The sequence below is a fragment of the Struthio camelus genome, chromosome W, assembly GCF_040807025.1.
Source record: "Struthio camelus isolate bStrCam1 chromosome W, bStrCam1.hap1, whole genome shotgun sequence".
NCBI lineage: Eukaryota > Metazoa > Chordata > Aves > Struthioniformes > Struthionidae > Struthio > Struthio camelus.
Window position 1 is genome coordinate 39,781,642 of NC_090981.1, and position 20,504 is coordinate 39,802,145.

General features: G+C 36.7%; 1 protein-coding gene across 2 annotated transcripts in view; it reads right to left on the minus strand.

Moving 5' to 3' along the window:
• The window catches only part of LOC138064245 (ubiquitin-like-conjugating enzyme ATG10), a 94,116-nt gene that overhangs the window by 38,573 nt on the left and 35,039 nt on the right, over positions 1-20,504 (minus strand). For both annotated transcript variants that reach the window (XM_068925945.1, XM_068925946.1), the window contains one exon: positions 1,217-1,343. In XM_068925945.1, coding sequence (XP_068782046.1) covers positions 1,217-1,343 — 127 coding nt within the window. The remainder of the gene's footprint in view (positions 1-1,216; positions 1,344-20,504) is intronic.

Here is a 20,504-nt window from a genome sequence, read left to right on the forward strand (position 1 = left end):
GTAATAATTCCAGGAATAAATTTACAGCTGGATGTGTGCAAATGAATGTTCTGTTGGTGGTAAAGGCAGAGCAACATCCCCAATTCCCCATGTCCCAGTCTGAAAATCTACCCCAAATTATCCAGTCCCTGAAACTGCACCTCAGACTAAAATCTTTTCACCAGGGAGTCTATGAGAATTTGTTCTTCAATTTTAAATCTAAAGTGCCTTTTAAAATGCTAACACTGCAAAATTAGAAACCATTAAACAATATAAGGCAGAGAGTGATTAAATCTACCAAACACATTCAAAGCAGCTTAAGCCACTTTTTAATTAAAAAGAAAAAGATATCACTGGCAACATTCAGACATCTTCATCTAGATAAAGTTAGGAGATTATTCAAAACACAAAAGATGCTGATGCTACCATGCAGGAGACTGAATGAAAAGACTTGAAGATTTCAATCCCCCAGCCCTAGATACACAGTCTTTGGGCAGAGAGGAACAGAGCACAGACAGTGCTGCAGTGTGATCACTCTATGTTTGCTGATTAAATAAGTGACACTAACAGTGGCCTTGGAGGGCGGCTGTATGTTCCTCCTTCCTTCCTGACAGGATGGTGAGTGAAATCACAGTGGCTGTAGCAATTCCGTAATGAGTAGCAAGATGTACATATTAGGGAGGAAAAAAAATCAGTCTGTATTTCAAGAACCAGTTTTAATACATAGAAAATGACTAAAAACAACACCATATTGGTGGGGTTTTTCAAGCAGCAAATTTAAGTAGGAAACAGCATACAGTTTTAAACGTACATTTAGACCCTAGCTTTGCAGCTCAAATTCAGGTTTCACATTAACAGATACAATTCTGCTGAAGCCACTGTAATTATGCCCACTTATTTCATAGCCAAATTCAGACCTGCAGCTTTAAGGCTTTTTGTATTCATTTGAAGAAAAGAACAAGAAAAATGACCAGCAGTTTTAGTCAACCACAGGCAAGATGCCAGGAGCCAAAGATCAGCCTCCTTCAGGCTGAGATGATATCATCTACTCCAAGGTCCTGAAGCTCAGTGTCTGGAGTATTAGAAAATTTACTGGTGAACAGTCTCATCTCTTATTTTCTTATTACATATGACCATTACTTTGTTCCCTAGTTCAATACAAAATCTGTGTTTTTAACATCTACTAAATCCTGCATATTTTTCATCTTCTCTTTGTCTAACAGAAAACTGGTCTTACCTAAAAAGCATGCCCTAAAATAAAGCACAGGTACTTGGTAGCTGCTGGAGTACAAGACATGATACTCATAGCGAATCACTTCTGCTGCTGCACAAACTCCATCTACTTGAGAATCATCCAAAGATTCCTAAAACAACAAGCATGAACAAAATCATCCATCAACTTGTGTATTTGCAGCAAGGGGAAATTAATTACCACTACTGTAATTAATTTAATAAACATAAAGAGCAGACATAATAGGGATCATCCCTTTCATAGCACTACTCATTTGAATTCCTGAAGACATTTCTTAATACTAGCAAGTAAAACACTGAAGTCCAAAATCTGCAATGACTTCTTGCAAACTTATCTATATAAACTATGAACTGTGTACAAGAATTTGCAGAACTGAGGTCTTTCTAACCGCAGGTTGCTTTTGTAGACAAAAGAAAAAGACAGAAATCTCTCTAAACATTTTATGGTAGAATACTTGTACGATAAGGTGGCTACAGCTGCATCTCTCCTCATTACCTTTAGTATAGACCATTTAAAAAGCATATCCTTAAATAACTTGTTTTTGCTTGCCAAAGTATAGATCAACTGTATCCTCAAAAATTCCTCTGTTTTTAAAAGCTTTTTGGAAAATGTTGCTTTTGCTAATAACATTTCTCAAGGTGAGATAATTTTCTCCTCTTATTGTATGTTTCACATGTAAAGTAAGCAAGGTTTACTGTAGATTTGAAATAAACTGTAAGAGGTGGAACTTTATCAGAGCATTGAGATACAGCCCAGTAACAACGTAAATCTCTCAGCATCTTTAGAAATTTATTAGTTTTGAATGAATATTCAAATAGTGCTAAGCACTCTGTTGTTTTGTCTTTTCTAGAAGCTGTTGATACTCAACATCTCTGAAAATTGAGCTATAAACTTAATAAACCTATTAAGATTAAATATTTTAGAACAAACTTTCCAAGACGACACTATGGGCGTGAACTTGTTCGGTTCTCAAACCCCCAGAATTACATGCATGAAGTAAGCAACCATAATGCCCCACAGGTTGGGTGTGCATTTCACAAGTTCGCTTTTGCCAACCAACTGTGAATATTGGCTCACTATTCCCTGTCCAAGCAAAATGAAAAAGGTTGAACAGAAAAGAAAAACCAACACCATTTCAACGTCATGTTGGTTTAACACTAAAGAAATTTATTTTGTATTTTTATCTCACATCCTCAACTCACCTTACTTACTCCTCAGCCATGAATCATTCTATGAAGAGATACAAGAACTGATAAATTATAACAGTAATCACAAACAGAATACTTTAAACTTTTTTGATAGCCCAAGTAAAAGTGATTTCATCCAAAGTAAGCATATTAGACAACCAGATGCTGCTGAGGCACATGGAGAGAAGATCATCAACAGAGAGCCCAGATCCTGGGAAGCTACAGACCTAGGTATTGTAAATACAATTTTAGACCTTAAATGAGAAAATCACAGGTACTCAAAGAACAGAAGTATTCTGGGAAATTCTGGACAGCTACAGGAATTCTTGATTTTAGCTTATCAAGAAACAGATATCTAAAGCACTGAAATGGAACATTAAAGAAAATCCTCTCTGTGTTAACCTACCTTTAAAAACTGTGTGTGGAGGGATATTAAAGACTACATGCCAGAAGGGGCAACGGTGATTGCTGTATCTGACTTCACAGGCCAGGTAAAGTTCTGTATACTCTACCTAGCTCCCATAAAAATGTGTAGCAGACTCAGAAAGCAAATTCTTTTCCTCTTCCCACATGTCAGTCCCTATGATCAGATATGAAATATAGGGCTAATACTATTTTAAAAGTCTCTTGAGGAAAACAGAATACTATTTCTTCTCTTTAGTAAACCGAACTTGCTTTAAACTGGATACTTTTTCATTGCTTCAGTGAGGAGCATAGTAAAGGAAGGAACAGCAGCAGATTACTTAATTACTTAAGAAGGTGGTAAAAGAAATGAAAAAAAACCCCAGAACGTGGCTTTCAAGTTTGTAGGGATGGGGAAGGGAAGGACTCCATCTTCAGAACTCAACCTAGATTAAAATTTCAACCAGCCTCCTTGAAACAAAATCACCACGTGGTACAGACACGAATGTTTCATCAGATATTATGGCCTTGCCTATTGCCTATTCACTAGCTCACCCTGCCCAGTAAGAATGACTCTAATCTGTAACAATATAAATTAATACCCAATTTATGATGATTTCAGACTAAATGAAAAAAGTCATATTCTTTTTTTACTTCCTAATACTTCGGAAAATACATAATTTTACTCAAAGCTGTATACCCTTAGGGAAAACATGCTTTATAAATACCCCACTATCTCAGAAAGTCATAAATTAAGCTACGAACAACTCTGTCATTAAGAATTCAGCTTGCTGGTTTAGCAAGGATTGCAGCTGTAAGCAAATTCTACCTTCATTTTCTGGATTAGGAAAAGGAAAGCAAAGGAGCCAGTCAGTCTTTCTAATTTCGCTGTTCCTTGAGATGGCCGGTGAGGAAACTCTCTTGAGAATTCCTGCCATTACCAGAAGGACGTTAGACAGTGAGCTACTTCCCAAAACATCCTATTATTTCCAGAGAAAGGGTGGTTTTATCCAGAAGTGCCTTTCCCAAAGATCTGTACAGTTCGATAGCAAGAAATGCAGCGGACGGGGAAAGACGCAGCTTTACACTGAACAAACTACTGTTATGGAGAGCAGACTATTTGTGGACACATTCTTTTGGCATTATCCTGTGGTTCTTTTTCTCTGAGTGCTAGTTCAGGCAGAGTCTGAAATCAAGCATTCAGCTGAATGCAAAGCTCAAAGAAGATTTGAAAGTCACACTATTCTGCTCTGTAACAAGATGGACTTTAGTCTACTATGAATTTTCTATGCTTATTCAAAATAGTTTCTGATAATCAGATCTTTTTTTTTCTGCTGCACTTCTAGTGACAAGTGGGTGCACTGTATTTGTGATTTGCATACACAGACAGATACTTGAATCCTTCCTAAAGCCATTTCTAATCCTTTTGCCTTTTGGTAAGCAGCAGTGGAAAGACTCCTTACATAAAAAGATATAGCATCGATGTGTAATCCTGTACTTTCACAATCTCTGTTAGTATGACACCATAGAATTTATGTAGAGAAAATACATTTTGCAGCCTAAAAGTTTTGATGGTATCTCTCTAGCTGATGAGATGAACTTTGCTGATGAGATGACTAAAATGAGTACAGTCATTTTAGGATAATCTTTGGAATACCTAAAAATCTATGTATGGCTGAATAAAGCCATGGAGCCTGAGAGAGTATTACAACAACCCAAAAGGCAAGGTTTATTTTCTGCTCTTCAACCAAACAGCCTTCCTTTCCATAAAATTACTGATAAAGCCATAAATACAAAAAGCAGATAGAAATTTCAAAAAAGTCACAGAATTTTATTCTTGTCACAAATGTCATGTGATAGCCTCTTTAAATATTTTGAATGCAATTATTCTACTTTCCCTTTTTATGTATACTATCGTTCTATCTTTTAAGCTAATACTATATTTTAGTTTGAATAGAAAATAGTGAAATCAATTTTAGCATGGGAGGATTGCCCAACTGCTTCCAAAGATTCATAAACTGTAAGTACAATCAAACAACAGGGTTTGCTAACAAAATCATAATTTTGTCTAGATCCTTGCTAAGATAAAATAAACATGCCTAAAGAAAACAATTTATTAAAATGTTAACAATGAAGGTTTTGACTAAATTGCGACCCTTAAAAATGATGAAAAGAATTTAATTTCTCAGTTTTTTGTTTCTGCATTGCAATTTGCTTACATGGCTGCCATGCTTCAAGTTAAAACTGCAAATCCAGGACACACTGACTGTTTCCTAAACAAATTGAGAAGTTGTCATCAGGAAGCATCTGCTACTCTATTACTCTCACGTAAAAGCATTCTTGTGCTATCATAACAGACTATTGAGCAGATGTTTAAAAGCGCTATACCCACAGCCATGTATGTACTATACAAGAGATACACTGCTACCACCTAATTAATTATATTAGTTTCTCCATAAATGAATTATCACTAATTTTAATTGATATAAAGTTGTTCTCAACATTTAAGTATCCCCTAAACTAATTGAGTTGATTTGTTCCTTTTAAAATGCTGAATTATTTAAATCAATAGATAAGAAATTATGTTGCATGTCATTCTGAAGACAAAATCACATATTTGTATTCTTATCAAAAGTTGCTATTTTTTTTCCTCCTGATGAGGAAGACAAGTTAGAAACCACTGGGAACAAGTGAATTTGATAGCTGGAGAGGCAGATTGTCTGGCTACTCTTTAGCTGGAACTGTGTTCACAGGCTCAAGAGCAGTAGCAAGGTGTAGATTAAGGCAGGTTGCTTCTGGAGCCAGGGCTCCAATGAAAAGGAAAGGGCCAGGGAAGTGACAGATAGAGTAAGCTGGGAAGAAGACAGAATTACCTGATAAAAGCGGATTTTTCTCAGCTGACACCAAACATTTCCCTCCCTCCACCTACGCCAAGGTTCCTTACTCAGCCCAAATTCCCTCTGAAATGCAGAAGTAAGCCCTAATGTCTTTTGGGAGGGAAGAGGGGAAGAGAAGCGTTTTATCCTAGGGCAGGCACTTTTCTCCTGGATATCAAGTCACTGTTGCCTTTTTCCCAATTCCCAGGTTTCTCATCCTTTTTTGGTGCCTTGACCTCAATTTCCTCCTGCTTCAGGCAAGCCTCCTGGGAAACTCTCCTGCACAAGCATGGCAGGATTGCTCTGCAAGCAGGAAAGAGAGGAAGAGGTGACGCAGGCACAGTTACTGGTACTGCTAGTTTAGTCGTAAGAAGGGGAAAAAAGGAGATGCAACCCAGATTAGTAAGCAAATTCCATTTCACTGCTTAGAATACATTTACACTTAATTTCATTTCAACCTCTAAACCTGAACACAAATGTCCCATGCTTGTCCTTCTTTAACTATTTCTCCTGTGCTGTGGTCCTCTTTCTTCAAAATGACTGTGAGCTACCGTGTGAAACACAAGAGCTTTCATGGAGTAGCTCCCCTCCCAATTCAACACTTTCCCTTTGGCAAATACAGAGATCTGAACACGAAAAATGAGTGGTAGGACAGTGCTCATCAGATAGAATTAAAACAGAGCTTAATGTGGTGGGTGCGGCAGCGTGGTGAGATGGTATCTGTGTTCTTTATTCTTCCTCTTGGGTGTTCTCCACATTTATTTGGACTGTGTCTCACTTTTTTGCCTGCAGCCCCCACCATTCTAGTCTCTGCAGGTCACTTTGCAGTTGGTTTTGGTCCCTCTAATGCAGAATCTCAAGGCCTCCCCCACCCTTTCACAGGCCTCAGATCTCTGGATCCGATGCTCCCTTCCCTTACTACACTGAAAATCCAGTGTAAAAATCACAGCAGTCAGTGAAGTAACCCTGGCTTGACAGGCAAATCAGACCTCTTGGCTACAGCCCACCTCATACCCTCAACAAGCACTTAGAATAGTCAAGATAAACTGGGTGACGGCAGGAGACAGTAGCCTGGCGGACAGAGTCAAGGCTGGACTGCAAAGAAGCCAAATGCCTTGATTCTAGTTCCAAATTGAACTATTACTTGAAAATTGCATGGAGGCCTATAAAATTTTTCAAAAATCTCCTCACAAAAATAAACATCCTGAGGAAAAGAAACAAAACAAGACTTGCAAGAACCTCAAAACCATTTTAGCATGTTTTTTATTTTAATATAGTGAGACAACTTCAGTTTGCATTAAGTGATTGTCAGTATTTTCCTTTCACTATTAAATATTCATACTATGCTAAAATTTATAGGCTCTAATCAAATTCACCCCGCTGTATCATGGCCTGTAAAAATGCATAAAAGTGTGGACATCTTCCTGAATAATTTAAGTATAAGACAAATGGTATACAAATGTCTTTACCACTACTTTCAAATTTTTTTAAAAACATTACTAAATTGCTCTTTTATCTTAAGTACATATGGGGAATACAAACATCTCCATGTGTTTTCCACAGTCGCTATCATTAGTTACTGATGAGGCAAGATGAGGATAAGAAGAGAGATCTGAAGGAGCACCAAGTTGTCTTAAGGTTTTGTTTTCTGCATGTGGCTACAAAATCCTCCCTACTATCTCTCTTAGATTTCTTCAAGTTCAAATAGCCAGGGGAAGAACTTGGTTAAATACTGCCCTTCAATAACTAAAAAAAAAAAAAAAAAAAAAGGCCCTTAATTTAAATCAATCAGTGATGTTACTAACACTAAGTCCAAAGAATCTTCATTTTGGAAAACAGAGAGAGAAACACTGGATCATTTTAACACTACGGCTGCCTTGAAAAATTATTAAGCTACAAAGGGAACAATTCAAAAGTGAGGTAAGGTAAACAGGCAATGGATTCCTATGGGCACACAGATTCCTTACGTATTTCATTTCCCAAAGGAAAATCTTTTAACTGCAATCAGCCTTCTGATTATGCCACTGTTAAAGGATCTAGTCATTATTAGAATGATCATTTTTTCCCAGAAAAATACAGGTTAGTAAACAAAAAGCACAGCCTTTTGTCATCCAAAGCATATGGAAAGCCCCAAACCAAAATTTCCAATCCAAAAAGATGCAGCACAAAAAACTGTAGTAGTCCCTCATGCATTAACAATCATTTCTAATGGTTGGAAATTAGATTTGTCTTTTGATTGCTTTAAAACTGTTATCATAAGTGAAAGCAAAATCTATTCAAGCGAAAGAAGCAATGGACCATGAAAACAGAACAGTTGTGAATTTGTTCGTCGTATAAAAGTGAAGAATTCTTTCAAAATCACTCTTCATTCTTCCTGTGTTGTTGCATATAAAATGCAGAATTTGATGGTTTCATTCCTCCCCCAAAAGAAACATTTTCTTATCCGTTCTGTAATGTAGTAGGTACAAGACTCCATTTTGAGCAGGACTTAAGCACTGAAACACAGCATGTTAGAAAACCTCTTCTGGTGGACTCTACAGTAAACACCTAGCAGAGCTGGGAAAGTAAGCAAGGAATCAAAAGAGCGGCACTGGCAAAGCCCATCTGCCAAGGGAGGAACCGACTAACCTGGGCAATGTGAAATTCCAAAAAGAAGGGCACATCCTAAGCTATACGCCTCTCAGAAGACCTGAGCCTCACTTGTAAGCTGTAGGGATGCTTTTGCTTCCACTATCCCCAATGAATATTAATATTCATTGTCATAACTCTTCCTTGCAATTAGGCATTTACAGCAGTTGTTCTTACCAAGGAGGCATGGCGAGCCAAGCAGCAATTAGAAGTGGTAGTACCCGTATCTCTTCTTCTTTGCTACTAGCCCATTTGAAAGAAAATTCATCCAGCATAGATAAGGTACAGACACCACTCTGTATACGTATACAATACTTTTACGGATGCAGGGGCAGGAACTCTGGTCTCTCCTTTCAGGTAAGTATTCTAAACATCAAGCCAAAGAATCACAGTCTTTTCCTCCGTCTCATCCAATATGTACTTAATTGTTTCATCTAGTATAGAACAACTTGAACAGGAGAAAGAAAGAGTGACATTCCAGAACACCTTAAAGCCCAATGAGTAAGGCACTCTTCCAAAGCAGCTTCAAGTCCCTCTGCCAAAGGAGAAAACTGAAATCAGGATTGCCCAAAACTTCCCTTATATTATGGGGTGATACAGAAAAACTGTCATCTCCTCTGGGCATCAGAACACGTTCTGGCACTTGTGTTCTCAGAACTCTTGTTAGATCCGACCCTGGAGGCAAGACAAATGCTCCAAGTCCATGGCATGACCAAACAGGCATTTAGGCTCTTAGGGCCCCCAGGCATGCCCCAGGCTAAGACGGCAGGTGAGAAAGCCTACTGTGGGTCTAAATTTTGGCCAGAGCTGCCATGGGCATCCATGTTCTTTGGTGGATACAACCTCAAGTGATTTAGGTCTGTGAGCTTTTTTATTCTAGGAATAAGAAAAAATATATTTAATAGTAAGTTTTAGAATTTCATTCACACTACTTTATAAATAACACTTGCAGATCATGCCAGTTCTCAACAGTGTTGCTGTATGAGAACACGCAATGCATTTATACAGAGGTGCACACAGTTATTTAAGGTTCATGAAGAACAAATGAAATTGGTATAACTATACATTGTTTCACAGTTAGTTTGACAGAATGATAGAAGTAAAAAAAATTAAAACACTGAGTATGAGCAAAATTTTCTATCACTGAATTTCCTTCAAACATAAACCAAACTGTAGTATGTTCCCATTATTTTTATTACTACCTTGCATTTTTACAAAAAGTTTTTGCAAAAAGTTACTGTTACAAGGCTAACTACTCCTAAATGAGATTATTGCTTTTTAGACCTGAGTGCTTCTTAGACTCTACGCTTTATAATATGCAAAAAGAAAAAAAAATGCTACATTATAATACAAAGGCAATAGCTTAGCTGTATTTTAAGGTCAATTTTTATCTTTTTAGAACAAGGATTATTACTTTTGCATTGAGAATCTCAGCAGCAACCCAGTTTTCGCCACACTCAATTCAATGGGGAGACTGATGGCAAATTCCTGCAACCCTTTACAGAAGACAAACTTAAATCTTCATTAAATTCTCAGATGGGGAACTATATGAAAATGATGCTAAGAGTGACAGTATTTAGAAGTAATTCAAGTGAAAAAGTTATACACAGAAATGATCAAATGTCATAAACTCTGGCATTATAAAAACAAGAAATTTAAAGTTAAAGGCTACAATTAAAAGCGGCTGAAGGGAAAACAGGGATGGCGCAATTCTAAAGTCTTGTGCTACGCTACGCGCCTGGCAGCTGCACTGGGACAGGGGCAAGTGTTTCAGGGAGGCTTTGCCAGTACTGATGCCCTGCTGCATTCTGTTATAATAACAGAAATGCAGTGTCACTGGCCCAGTGACAATTGTACCAGTCAAACTACCGATGATTAATACCTCCTTCACACCACACAATTAAATTAACTATACATTAAGACTGAAGCACACATATTATTCTCTTATTAGGATAACTGGGAGATAAAATTAAAATATAATGATCCATTTTAAATTCAAAATAATCTTAATTCAAAAATCTTTACAATAATTCAAAATAATGATGAATTTACTTGTAAATTCTCAAAAAAGCCTGACTTTTTTCTGGATTTGTTATATAAAACATATTCGCATACTGGGATCCACCATTTTTTTCCGTTTTGGAGAAGAAAGGTATAAGAGTTTTTCTTTGCTAGACTACGGTTTATCACGCAAATGAATTCCTATAATTTTTCCACATAATTCAGTCAATCTTATTTTTTCTCCACTAAAGCTGAATTGAAAGATGATTAGTATATATTTTTCACACTCCAACTATCTAAAAGAAATGCACAAAGAGTACTTTTCTTTCATTCCTACTAAGGCCCTAAAACTGTTTCCTATGAGGAAAATTTCCTACAAGGAAAATCCATGGGTTTTTTAATGGAACAAGTTAAAAGCTTTTGATTGCTCTTAAAAACTGTTTATTTTTTAAATATACAATGTAATACAGATGTACTTAGTTCCTACACTTCAATCACTGTTACATAAAAAATACAAAGATCTGAATTCAGATTTGGACAGGTTGAAAGCCCTTCAGCTCACTTTCAAATGAAATACTCTATAAGATAACGTTATCAAGTACCACTGATCACAACCATCCCAAATGTATACTCCGGAGACATTTATAGTGGACAGAAAGAAAATACTGAATGACTTCTTTTATTAATGTGATATCGGAGTAAAACTGCCTTGCTGTATTACGTGACACTAGTAATTTCCAGGAATGCAGTACATAATAGATCTCAATGCAAATTTAACTGCTAGCAGGCTTTACCAGGAAGTAATTGTAGTTTGATTAAATGTAGCTAAAAAATAAAATTCACAAAATTCAAATGAGAAGACATAATGCAATGAATTCTCACAATTAAAAATAGACTGTTAAGGCATTACCTAACAATACGGACAGCTGCACTTTATTACTGTGGTTGAGTAACACTGTCAGGAGACTTCTACAAGCAAATAAATAAAGTACATATATAAGTAGAAAATAATCTCAACTGTGACAATATACCATCAACAGTTTTACACAGCTCAATATAACTGCACCTTGAAGCCTACTATACGCCAAAAATAAGGATTTTTTTTTTTTTTTAATTCTTTAAGTAGAAAATCTGTATGAATTATTTACAATGTTCCTAACTGGAATGAGCCTTCAAACAGTCTCCATCTTCAGGCAAATTTTGTTTTATTTGACTAAAAAACCTGTTAGGGAATTAGGAACCCAGCTGCAGTATGTGGTTGAAAACACTTGCAGTGGTCAACAGTACTACACGAATCCAACAACCAAGCAACAGCAACATAGCTGAAGGATTACAAAAATCAAGAAATGGTACACATTGTACATACATACACTTGGCCAAGCTGCTAACAGTGTTGCTATGACTATTTTACACAAATGCAAAATTCAGATAATCTCTGAACTATTAAATGTGTGGATTTACGTTCATTACACGAACTTCTTTTTGTAGCTGAAGTAATTGCTCAGTAGTACATGGAAGGACTTGACGAAATCGTTCTATTCACAATCATACCACAGGCGTATCTAAACTCTCACAGAATCACAGAATCACAGAATCGTTTAGGTTGGAAGGGACCTCTGGAGATCATCTAGTCCAACCTCCCTGCATTTCCCTCAAATGTTATAGCTAAACTACGTAAAATACTTTAGGCCATTAATACATTCTAAAATATATAGAGAGATTATTTAAGCTTTTTTTTTTTTTTTTAAGTGGCAACAGAAAACTTGAGGAGGAAAAGGAGAGATGGTCTCCTTGCCTGCTAACCCTGGATGGTGCAGTCGCCCAACTTGAGAAACATTCGGGTTCAGTCCCTCCTTCTGCTTGGAGAAACCTGAAGGCACTTTTCTCCTCTCTCAGACAAGTACTTCACAACCACACTATAGGGCACTGCCAGTGAGAGCGCTCCTGCTCTGCTGGGGATGAGCCACTGACCGTCCCTGGGTGCAGGGAACCAACGCAGGCGCCAGGGAAGTGACTCCATGCTATACTAACCTCTGCATGTGATTCTTGTGTGCAGAGGGCACAACCTTTGAGAAGCTAAACAGTCCCAATTTCCTTCAACTGCATCAGAAAGTGACTCAGTCATTATCCCATCGGATCAGAAACTCAGGGTACCAGAAGTAAAAAACCCAGTAGTAATTGCACACAGATGCACAGAAAGAGCTAGAATGTAGCTCTGACTGTTTGCTACATTATATCTCCTCTAACTTCCCTCAAAAGCTACTCTTATGGCTACCGGAGTTCATTCATTCATTCAAATTTGATTAAGGTATCTCAGGGACTATTTTATATATTTGACCTTATTTACAACTGACTGAAATCATATCTAAGAGATGAAGTACTTAATTGGTTAAATTGCTCTTGCTTTTCAAAACTGAGATATTCCAAGTGTCCCGAAGGCATTTAATTCCAAAACAGGAAGCCAAAGAGGAGAACACTCAGTAATTCTAATCTTGCGCAGATCTCTTGGAAAGTATTTTCCTAAACATTTGCTGAAAGAACCTTTTATTGTGCTGCGTGCTGCTGCATGTACCCTAAATGGAGTCCCACAGAAACTGCAACATATTTACTACTTAAGTTATTTCTAGTTATGTAAAGGAATCAATCTAGAATCAACTAAGAGCATGCTTTCCTAAATACTAAACTTCAGCACCTGCAAAATAAAGAACGTGGGAGAAGAAAACACAACTAAAAATATATGAAATATATTTTTAACAGCCTGGACTATAACTTTATTCATAAGGCAGAGGCTATGAATCATTGTGCTGCAGCAAAATCAAAGACATGATTTAATTGTTTTTTTCTTAACTTCTGTTTATAGGTTTCTGGAGCTCAACTACAATCCCTGTAGGAATAATTCTAGAATAAAGGCCTGGTGTCCATATGATATTCTAAACATTACTGCTGAAGTCCATATTCTGTAATGTGGCAGGTACAAGAGGATCTCTGCATTTTTGCAGAGCACAAATGCCATTGCTGAGTCTGGAAATAATATGTGAGCAGATCAAGGATTTACAGTTGTAGGAATCAATTCCTGATTACCAGCACATTTCATATATTGAATTCTATAGAACTGTATCTAGGTAACAGAAAAAAGGCAAAAGTTGGCTTTTTATATCAATGCATATATGTTTTCATACACATTTGCACATGTATGCACACTATGAGAGGAGATATATAGATAGGGTTTTGTAACAGACAGTAAGCTGAAGCACTTAAATGTTGGGAGATAAAAGAATTAAAGTTGCACAAGCAGTTCAGCTCCCTTGAACGCAGGATCTAGTTATATGATTTCATAATCTTTTTCTCAAAGGACTCTTTACCCCATGCCGTGCACAGGACAAAGAGTTAGCAGCAGTACAATGCTTTTTTATTCTTCCCATTCAATAAGCAACTTCCAAGTCACAGATCCAGACGGAAGTGTGGGAAACTTTACTTCGTGTCCTTCATATTGAGACAAATGATACAGCCATACTTCTACAAGACTTCTACAAGAGAAATGACTCACAGACACTACACCAGCCAGAAGAAAACGCTCAAAGAAAGATTTAATGGAACTTTCAATGGAAAATCTGTGATTCATTGGGATTTACCTTTTCAAGAGAAGGAAAGTGAAGGCATAATATCATTGCGTTGATTGACAGATGATTTATTGATTAACTTTGTTTGGAAGGCCTGGGATATTTAGTCATTGCTAGGCTTTCACCACAGAAAATTGACTTCTCTCAACAAAAAGATATCATTTGAGCATGTGACACTACTGTTCACAGTCAAGTCTAGCATAGTTATTAGGGGCTTTAAAATAAGAAAATGGGAGAAAAAAGTTGTGAAACATTTGTCTTTTACCTAAACAAAGAATAAAACTGTAAATGAAGAAACAATAAATCATAAATAACAACAGAGTAAAAAATAAGGCTGGAAACAACGGAGAGAAAGTGCTATCTTTGAAAGTAATGATCACAGTTAGCATTGTATCTGACTTACTTATATAGGAAACTCAGAGAGGTCAAAGTCAGTAGGCTGACTCAAGGATTCTGGCCACAAAGGAAGAAACAGGGACTTCTGGTGGACTTCTGGTGAAAGACATGGAATTTTGGATATTATAGTAGTGCAATCTATGAGAGTGCAAGTCTGAGAGACAATACTTTCAGTGCCTATATTCCAGCTGTGAATAATGTAAAGAAATATGAGTTAGCATGGACGAAGGTAACTCAGCCTGAGTTAAAATCATCTGAGGGAAAAATTATAAGCATAGGTTTATACTAATACAAATAGGACACACGGGATTGTATTTGGATAGAAATCTCTCAAATAGCATTAGAGAGATGAGGACTACCAGGAGCTGCAAGGGACAAACTTTGTAGCTATAGATCTCGGAATAAACGTTTTAAATGTTGGCAAGACAAAGTTTTTCTTAGATGTGATACTTGAATTATTTCTTCATCAAAAAGTCGTTCAATTAACAACAAATTATTTTTATGCAGATTCACAAAGCTGCAAGAGTATTACAGGATAGCTGCCCATGCAAAATAAGTCTGACTCAGAGATTTCAAAAAAAAAAAAGTAAAAACAAATACAAAAATATCAGTCCATAAATACATTAAGGGCACTTGACTGCTGTGTCTTGCTCAAACCCTCAAGAACAACCAATTGCAAGATTTCAAATCATGTGGGAAATTCTCCAAGGTCAGACTGGAAGAGATCACTAGAATTTTATTATCTTGGACAGTAGAACAGTGTGTGCTCCACTTTCTAGGATCAGCTAGCAATTTTACAAATTAAAGAAGTAACTTTTGTTTTTTTACAATGTTTATAATTGCATTGAGAAATGTGTTTAGGCCTGTAGTATGCAGATGCTCACAGAAGAGGTATTTATGGATCTTCCTGTACTGTGTATCTGTTGAGAGAAACCGGTCATGACGAGCCTTTCTAAAGCCTGTACGTTAAGATTTTTTAAAACTTTTGAAAAATTAAGGGAGCGAATGAGTTAAGGCAGCTGAACTAAAAAGATGAAGGACTGGAATTTGGAAAAGGCTCAAATTTATTTAAATCAGAGATGGAAAAACTGCCTATAATTTGCATCCTGAACCACTGAAAAAACATTGTAGGATAAGGCTCCAGACTTAACTCACTGAATAATCACCTCAGAAAGGATAGCAAGAGCATGCAAAAAACCTACAGAGAATAGAAGAGGAATGACATGCAAAAAAAGCTACATCTTGAAGCCTAAGTTAGAGGCAGAAAGTGAGAACTGCCAAAATCCAAGCTGAATTTACACTTAAAAATGGCAAAAGACTCACTAGACATAAGTAAAAGAAGAACAAGGAAAAAAGTAATGCAAACATGTAATAAGGCTGAGGTTCAAATTGAAAATAACAAAGGAACAGCCCCAAACCTAAATTCAAATTTCATCCCCGTGCACAGTATAAACAATAACATCAAACATGGGAAGACTGTACAGTGGTTAATGAGGAGGAGGGCACATTTGTCTCATGACACATGACCAAGGCACACCTTTGTCACTGGTAAGAGCCAAGGTAGGGGACCAGAATAATTGCCAGTCTAAAGGCTGAAAGAATGGACACATGTAATTACAGATCCAATAGCAGGGAATCAGGTGAATCATGCTGGGGAGGTAACACCTGAATGAAAAATAGCAAGTAAGTGCAGCATTTACAATCAAGAAAAGGAAAAGAATTATCTAGGTAACTGCTGTCTGACCTCAGTGGTATACAGCAGTTAGAATAATTTTTGAAGGAAAGAATAATTAAACATACAGAGCTATATTGAAGATGGGATAAAACGTTAACATTGGTTTACCAAAGGAAGAGCATGCCAGACTAACTTGATATCTTTCTCTGATAAGATAACTAAATTAGTGGACAAGGAAATGAAGTAGATTCAATCTATCTGGATTCAGTAAATCATGTGACACTGTGCCAAATGAGAAATTATTATTTAAATTGGAGAAGATAGGCATTACATTAAAAAATGTATACAAAACTGGAAAAAGGGCAGATAATAATGGGATGTGCTGGAAGGAGAATTATTGACCTGGAGACAGTTGATTAGCTGAGTACCTCAAAAACTGGTGTGTATAACAATCTCGCTTCATTTTTTCATTAAAAACCTTAGCACAAAAGGAAGAGATTGCTGACAAATTTTATTGATGATACAAATTTGAGAAGCTCTCTCTACAGCGCAGGAGAGAAATGCTCACAGGAAGTACTGGAGGACTTTGTGGGGTGAAATTTGCTAGTACCAAGTATAATGACATGCATTTCAGGACAGCTTGCAAGACAAACGTAAGATACAGACTGTGGTCCTACTACCCAGACATGACCCAAAAAGAGAAAAATTTGGATTTCCTGGTCAAGGGATGAATGTGAGTAGCAACATGACACGGCCTTCACTAAGGTGGAGGAAGTTTTAGGGTAGTTGATCAGTGGAGACTCCTTCAGCTGACATAAGGAAGTATTAATGCCATTATACAAAGCTCTTATCCAACCTCATTTTTATCGAGTGAATTTTTATTCACTCAATTTATGGAGAAATTCAAAAATGGTTTAACCATAAGAGTACTGAGCGGCTGACAATAGAGGTTAATGAGAACAAAAAAATCTCTTCAGTTTTAAGATTGATATAAGAAATAATGGGTGATATAACGCAAGAGCCTGGACAGCAAAGGAACGGAATTTTTAACACAAGAGTTTCCACTTCAAATTTTGCACAAGCTAATTTGAACTCTACCCTCAGAAAAGTACTGGCAATATCAGCAAATAAAAAGATGAATACCCTTTATTCTTATAGGGAAGCCATGGATGCTCCTTGACATTTTACAAATCTCAGTTGCTCAACCATGCTTTACAAGCAAAAATGAAGACTCTGAATGCTGAGATCCAAGCAAATTATCACAATTTTCATTCCATAAATATTCTAGTATTTTAACGTTTCTCTTTAATCAACATGAAAGTGAAATATGAACATTTTTCACAAAACAAAAACTCTGTGGTTGGAAATGGTGAAATGCTGAAAAAGAAAATGTCACTGCTTCCAAATTAAAGCATGCCACATCAGTTTGCTGAACTGACTCACTTAGTTAATTCATTAATCAGCTGGACAATCAACTTTACTACCCTAGTAGTGTGCATTACCTAACAGATGCTGTCACTCAAGTCTGATTCTCAGTAATAAAGCAGGGTCTCTAGCCAGCCTATGCCCACCATGACAAACTCATAGGCACCTGAATACTCTAATGGCCACACATAGAAAATAATGCACTGTACCAGTGAAAGTATAATGCAGTTACACTTTCACCAGAACACTGGGAAAGAGCTAAAAAACACAGCTCTGCTGGCCAATGCATTTCGTTGTTGAACTGTTGCTAAAGAATATTTTCAGAAGTTTAGTACATTGTCACGCTTCCAGTAGGATTAAACGAATCCTAGGTAAACTACTTCGGTTTCATTTGTCTAACTAGAAAAATAAATTCCCAATGAAAAATTTGACTTTGTAGAAAATTAATTTTCCATAAAAAAATTCTCTGTAAGCCTTACCTCTCCCTTCCACAGTGTTCATTTAAACAGCACTAAGCAAAAGGGAATTGCATGTGTATAAATCTGACTGAAATTATAAACTGGATTGACTGGGGAAAGAAAAATAAGGCCACTTGCTAGTCACACAAAATTCATCTATTGCACATTGATATGAGGGATTTCTCAAGTCATTTTATAAGGGTTTTACTGTGTGAACATACTGAGCATACTAAGTACTTCATGAGCCAAAGCACAGATTTACATGACACACTGTAAAACCAAAATCAATTTATTACAGCTCACCATGTACAAGGCTACTTTTACATCAGTTCTGTTCTGTGTCTCTGAAAACAACTGACAATACACAAATCTGAATTAAAATAAAATCAAAGGTTTAACTTCAAAACAGTCCAGCCTCCAAGGTCTAGAGTGAGAGCACCTACAATCTCTATGGCTTTGTCATATTTATCATCTAATACAGCCAAGGCGCTCAATAATGCGAAGAAGTGGGATAGCAGTAGCCTCTAGTATAGTGCAGGTGCAGTTAGACGAACAGACCTATGGTTTTATCAGCTAGTTTGTCTCATTTGGGAGAAGGGATGGTTCTACTACCACAGTACAAATCACAACTGTGGCAGTTTAACTATGTCCAGAGTAGCAGCAGTTTGCTGGTATGGCTTGCTGGCAGAGTATACTCAGTGCAGACTTGGCTTTTTATTGAGAGACTTTCAAGTAGTTTCTTATATTCTTCTAAAAGAGCTTTGGAAACAGCTATATTTCAGTGGAATTAAAAATGATGTTCCGGTTTTCTCCCTCAAGTACAAACAATCCTATTTACTCATTCCACCCTTCCTAGCAACTGGAACGTATCTAGTAAGAAGAAATAATATCTTCCTCCCACCCCCCATTAGAGACCCAGACCTCCAACAGGAAGTTGTATTTCAAACTAAATTCTAGGGTAGAGGGGGTTAAGCTAGCCCTCCAGTCTTGTTCAAACGTCATTTCTTTTTTGTTGTTTTTGAATTGTCCTCCAATTGCTCAGAGATATGGGTCACCAGAGAAATATGTAACCACTTACAAGACAATATGTTAGTACTCAAATAGAAAATGTGGTTGCTACTCAAGCCGAATAAACAACCTGCAGCAGGGGAATCTATAATGATATACACGCTCTCATTACTACAGAACATGCAGCAGGAATTCCTCAGATCATACGCTGTGTTTCATTTGGATAGCCTAATGTTTCCCCTCTCCTCTGCTCAGGGAAAACTGTAAAGTTAAAAAATGGATGACAACAAAAACAAGAAAAAATGGGGTCAAATGTTTCCCTTGCCTAATTCTATGTGTTTCAGTGTGTCACATGAAAGACAAACGTAGACTGTTGTGCTAAACACTGGTTATATACAGTTTCATTTGTTTGTTCCAACTTTAAATTTAGGTTCATCATCTATAACATAATTACCAAACAGTTCCGTTTTGAGAATTTTTCCTCACAAATAGTCTTTACGTACACAATTTTTTTTAGTGGCACTATGTTTGCTTATCCTACAATTCCAGCTTAAAAATAGGTAAAATTCTTAATAATGAGCCCGGGAGGATCAAAAGGTAACAAGGACAGAAGGTAAGATCCTAAATACAACTATTCATTGTTTAAGCTGGGAATGGCTGACAGGAAAGTAAACATAGGGCAATGAGGGATTAATTCAAGGTAAAGGTCTTGACTTAGCAATTTTATGGGATAGTATGAAGCAGGTTTCCCTTACAAAGTGACATTGCAAGGTTTACTGTTTATTCTGTATTAAGAATACTGTTCAGAAAATATTTTGTTTTGTTCATTTCTACCCCCCTACGAACAAAAGCTGGTCTGCGAAACCTAAGATGGAAAGGTGAAGCGCTTTGATCAAGCTTATGCGTTAAATTAACAACAGAACTGGGAGCAGAGTTTAATTCTTCTGACTCCTTGCACTGCAATGCTGTGTATTTCCAAGTATTCAAAATAATAATTAGCTACCTTAGAGTTCCATTTTTTTTTAGCAAGCAACTTCAAAAATAGTTCTGTAGGCAAAGCATTTATGAACGTTAGCAACCTTTAAATCAATGGATAACAGTAAAATACACCTTAAAGACACACTTTTGTTTTCTAAACCAAACATTCCAGAATGAAGATCAAACATTATCAAGCTGTGTTCACTCAGTGGTAAAATATCAATGCGTTCAGAAAGTCTTTTTCGTAACTGTTTGTATTTAAAACTGAAATCAGTACTAACCACGCTTAATGGTTTATCAAAAGGTCTGTACCAGCTTTAATCACAGGATCATATTAACCTAACCATGTCTCAGAGGACCTTAAAATAGCTCTTAGAACCTTCACAGCTTTAGCCACTGTTGAAACTGTGCTTTGAAAAAAAATCAAAACAAGTAATATGAAGGGGAGTAATGATTCTCTATATTAAATATCTAAGTTTAACAACAAAAAAGACTGACAAATTGTTCTATGATCTATGAGATAATGTGTTTTTGAAAGCTGGATGCCCCTATGTCAGCAAAAGTAAAATTTACTTTCCAAGAACAGGGAAGAACTAAATGCAAAAATACCTCAACCTGG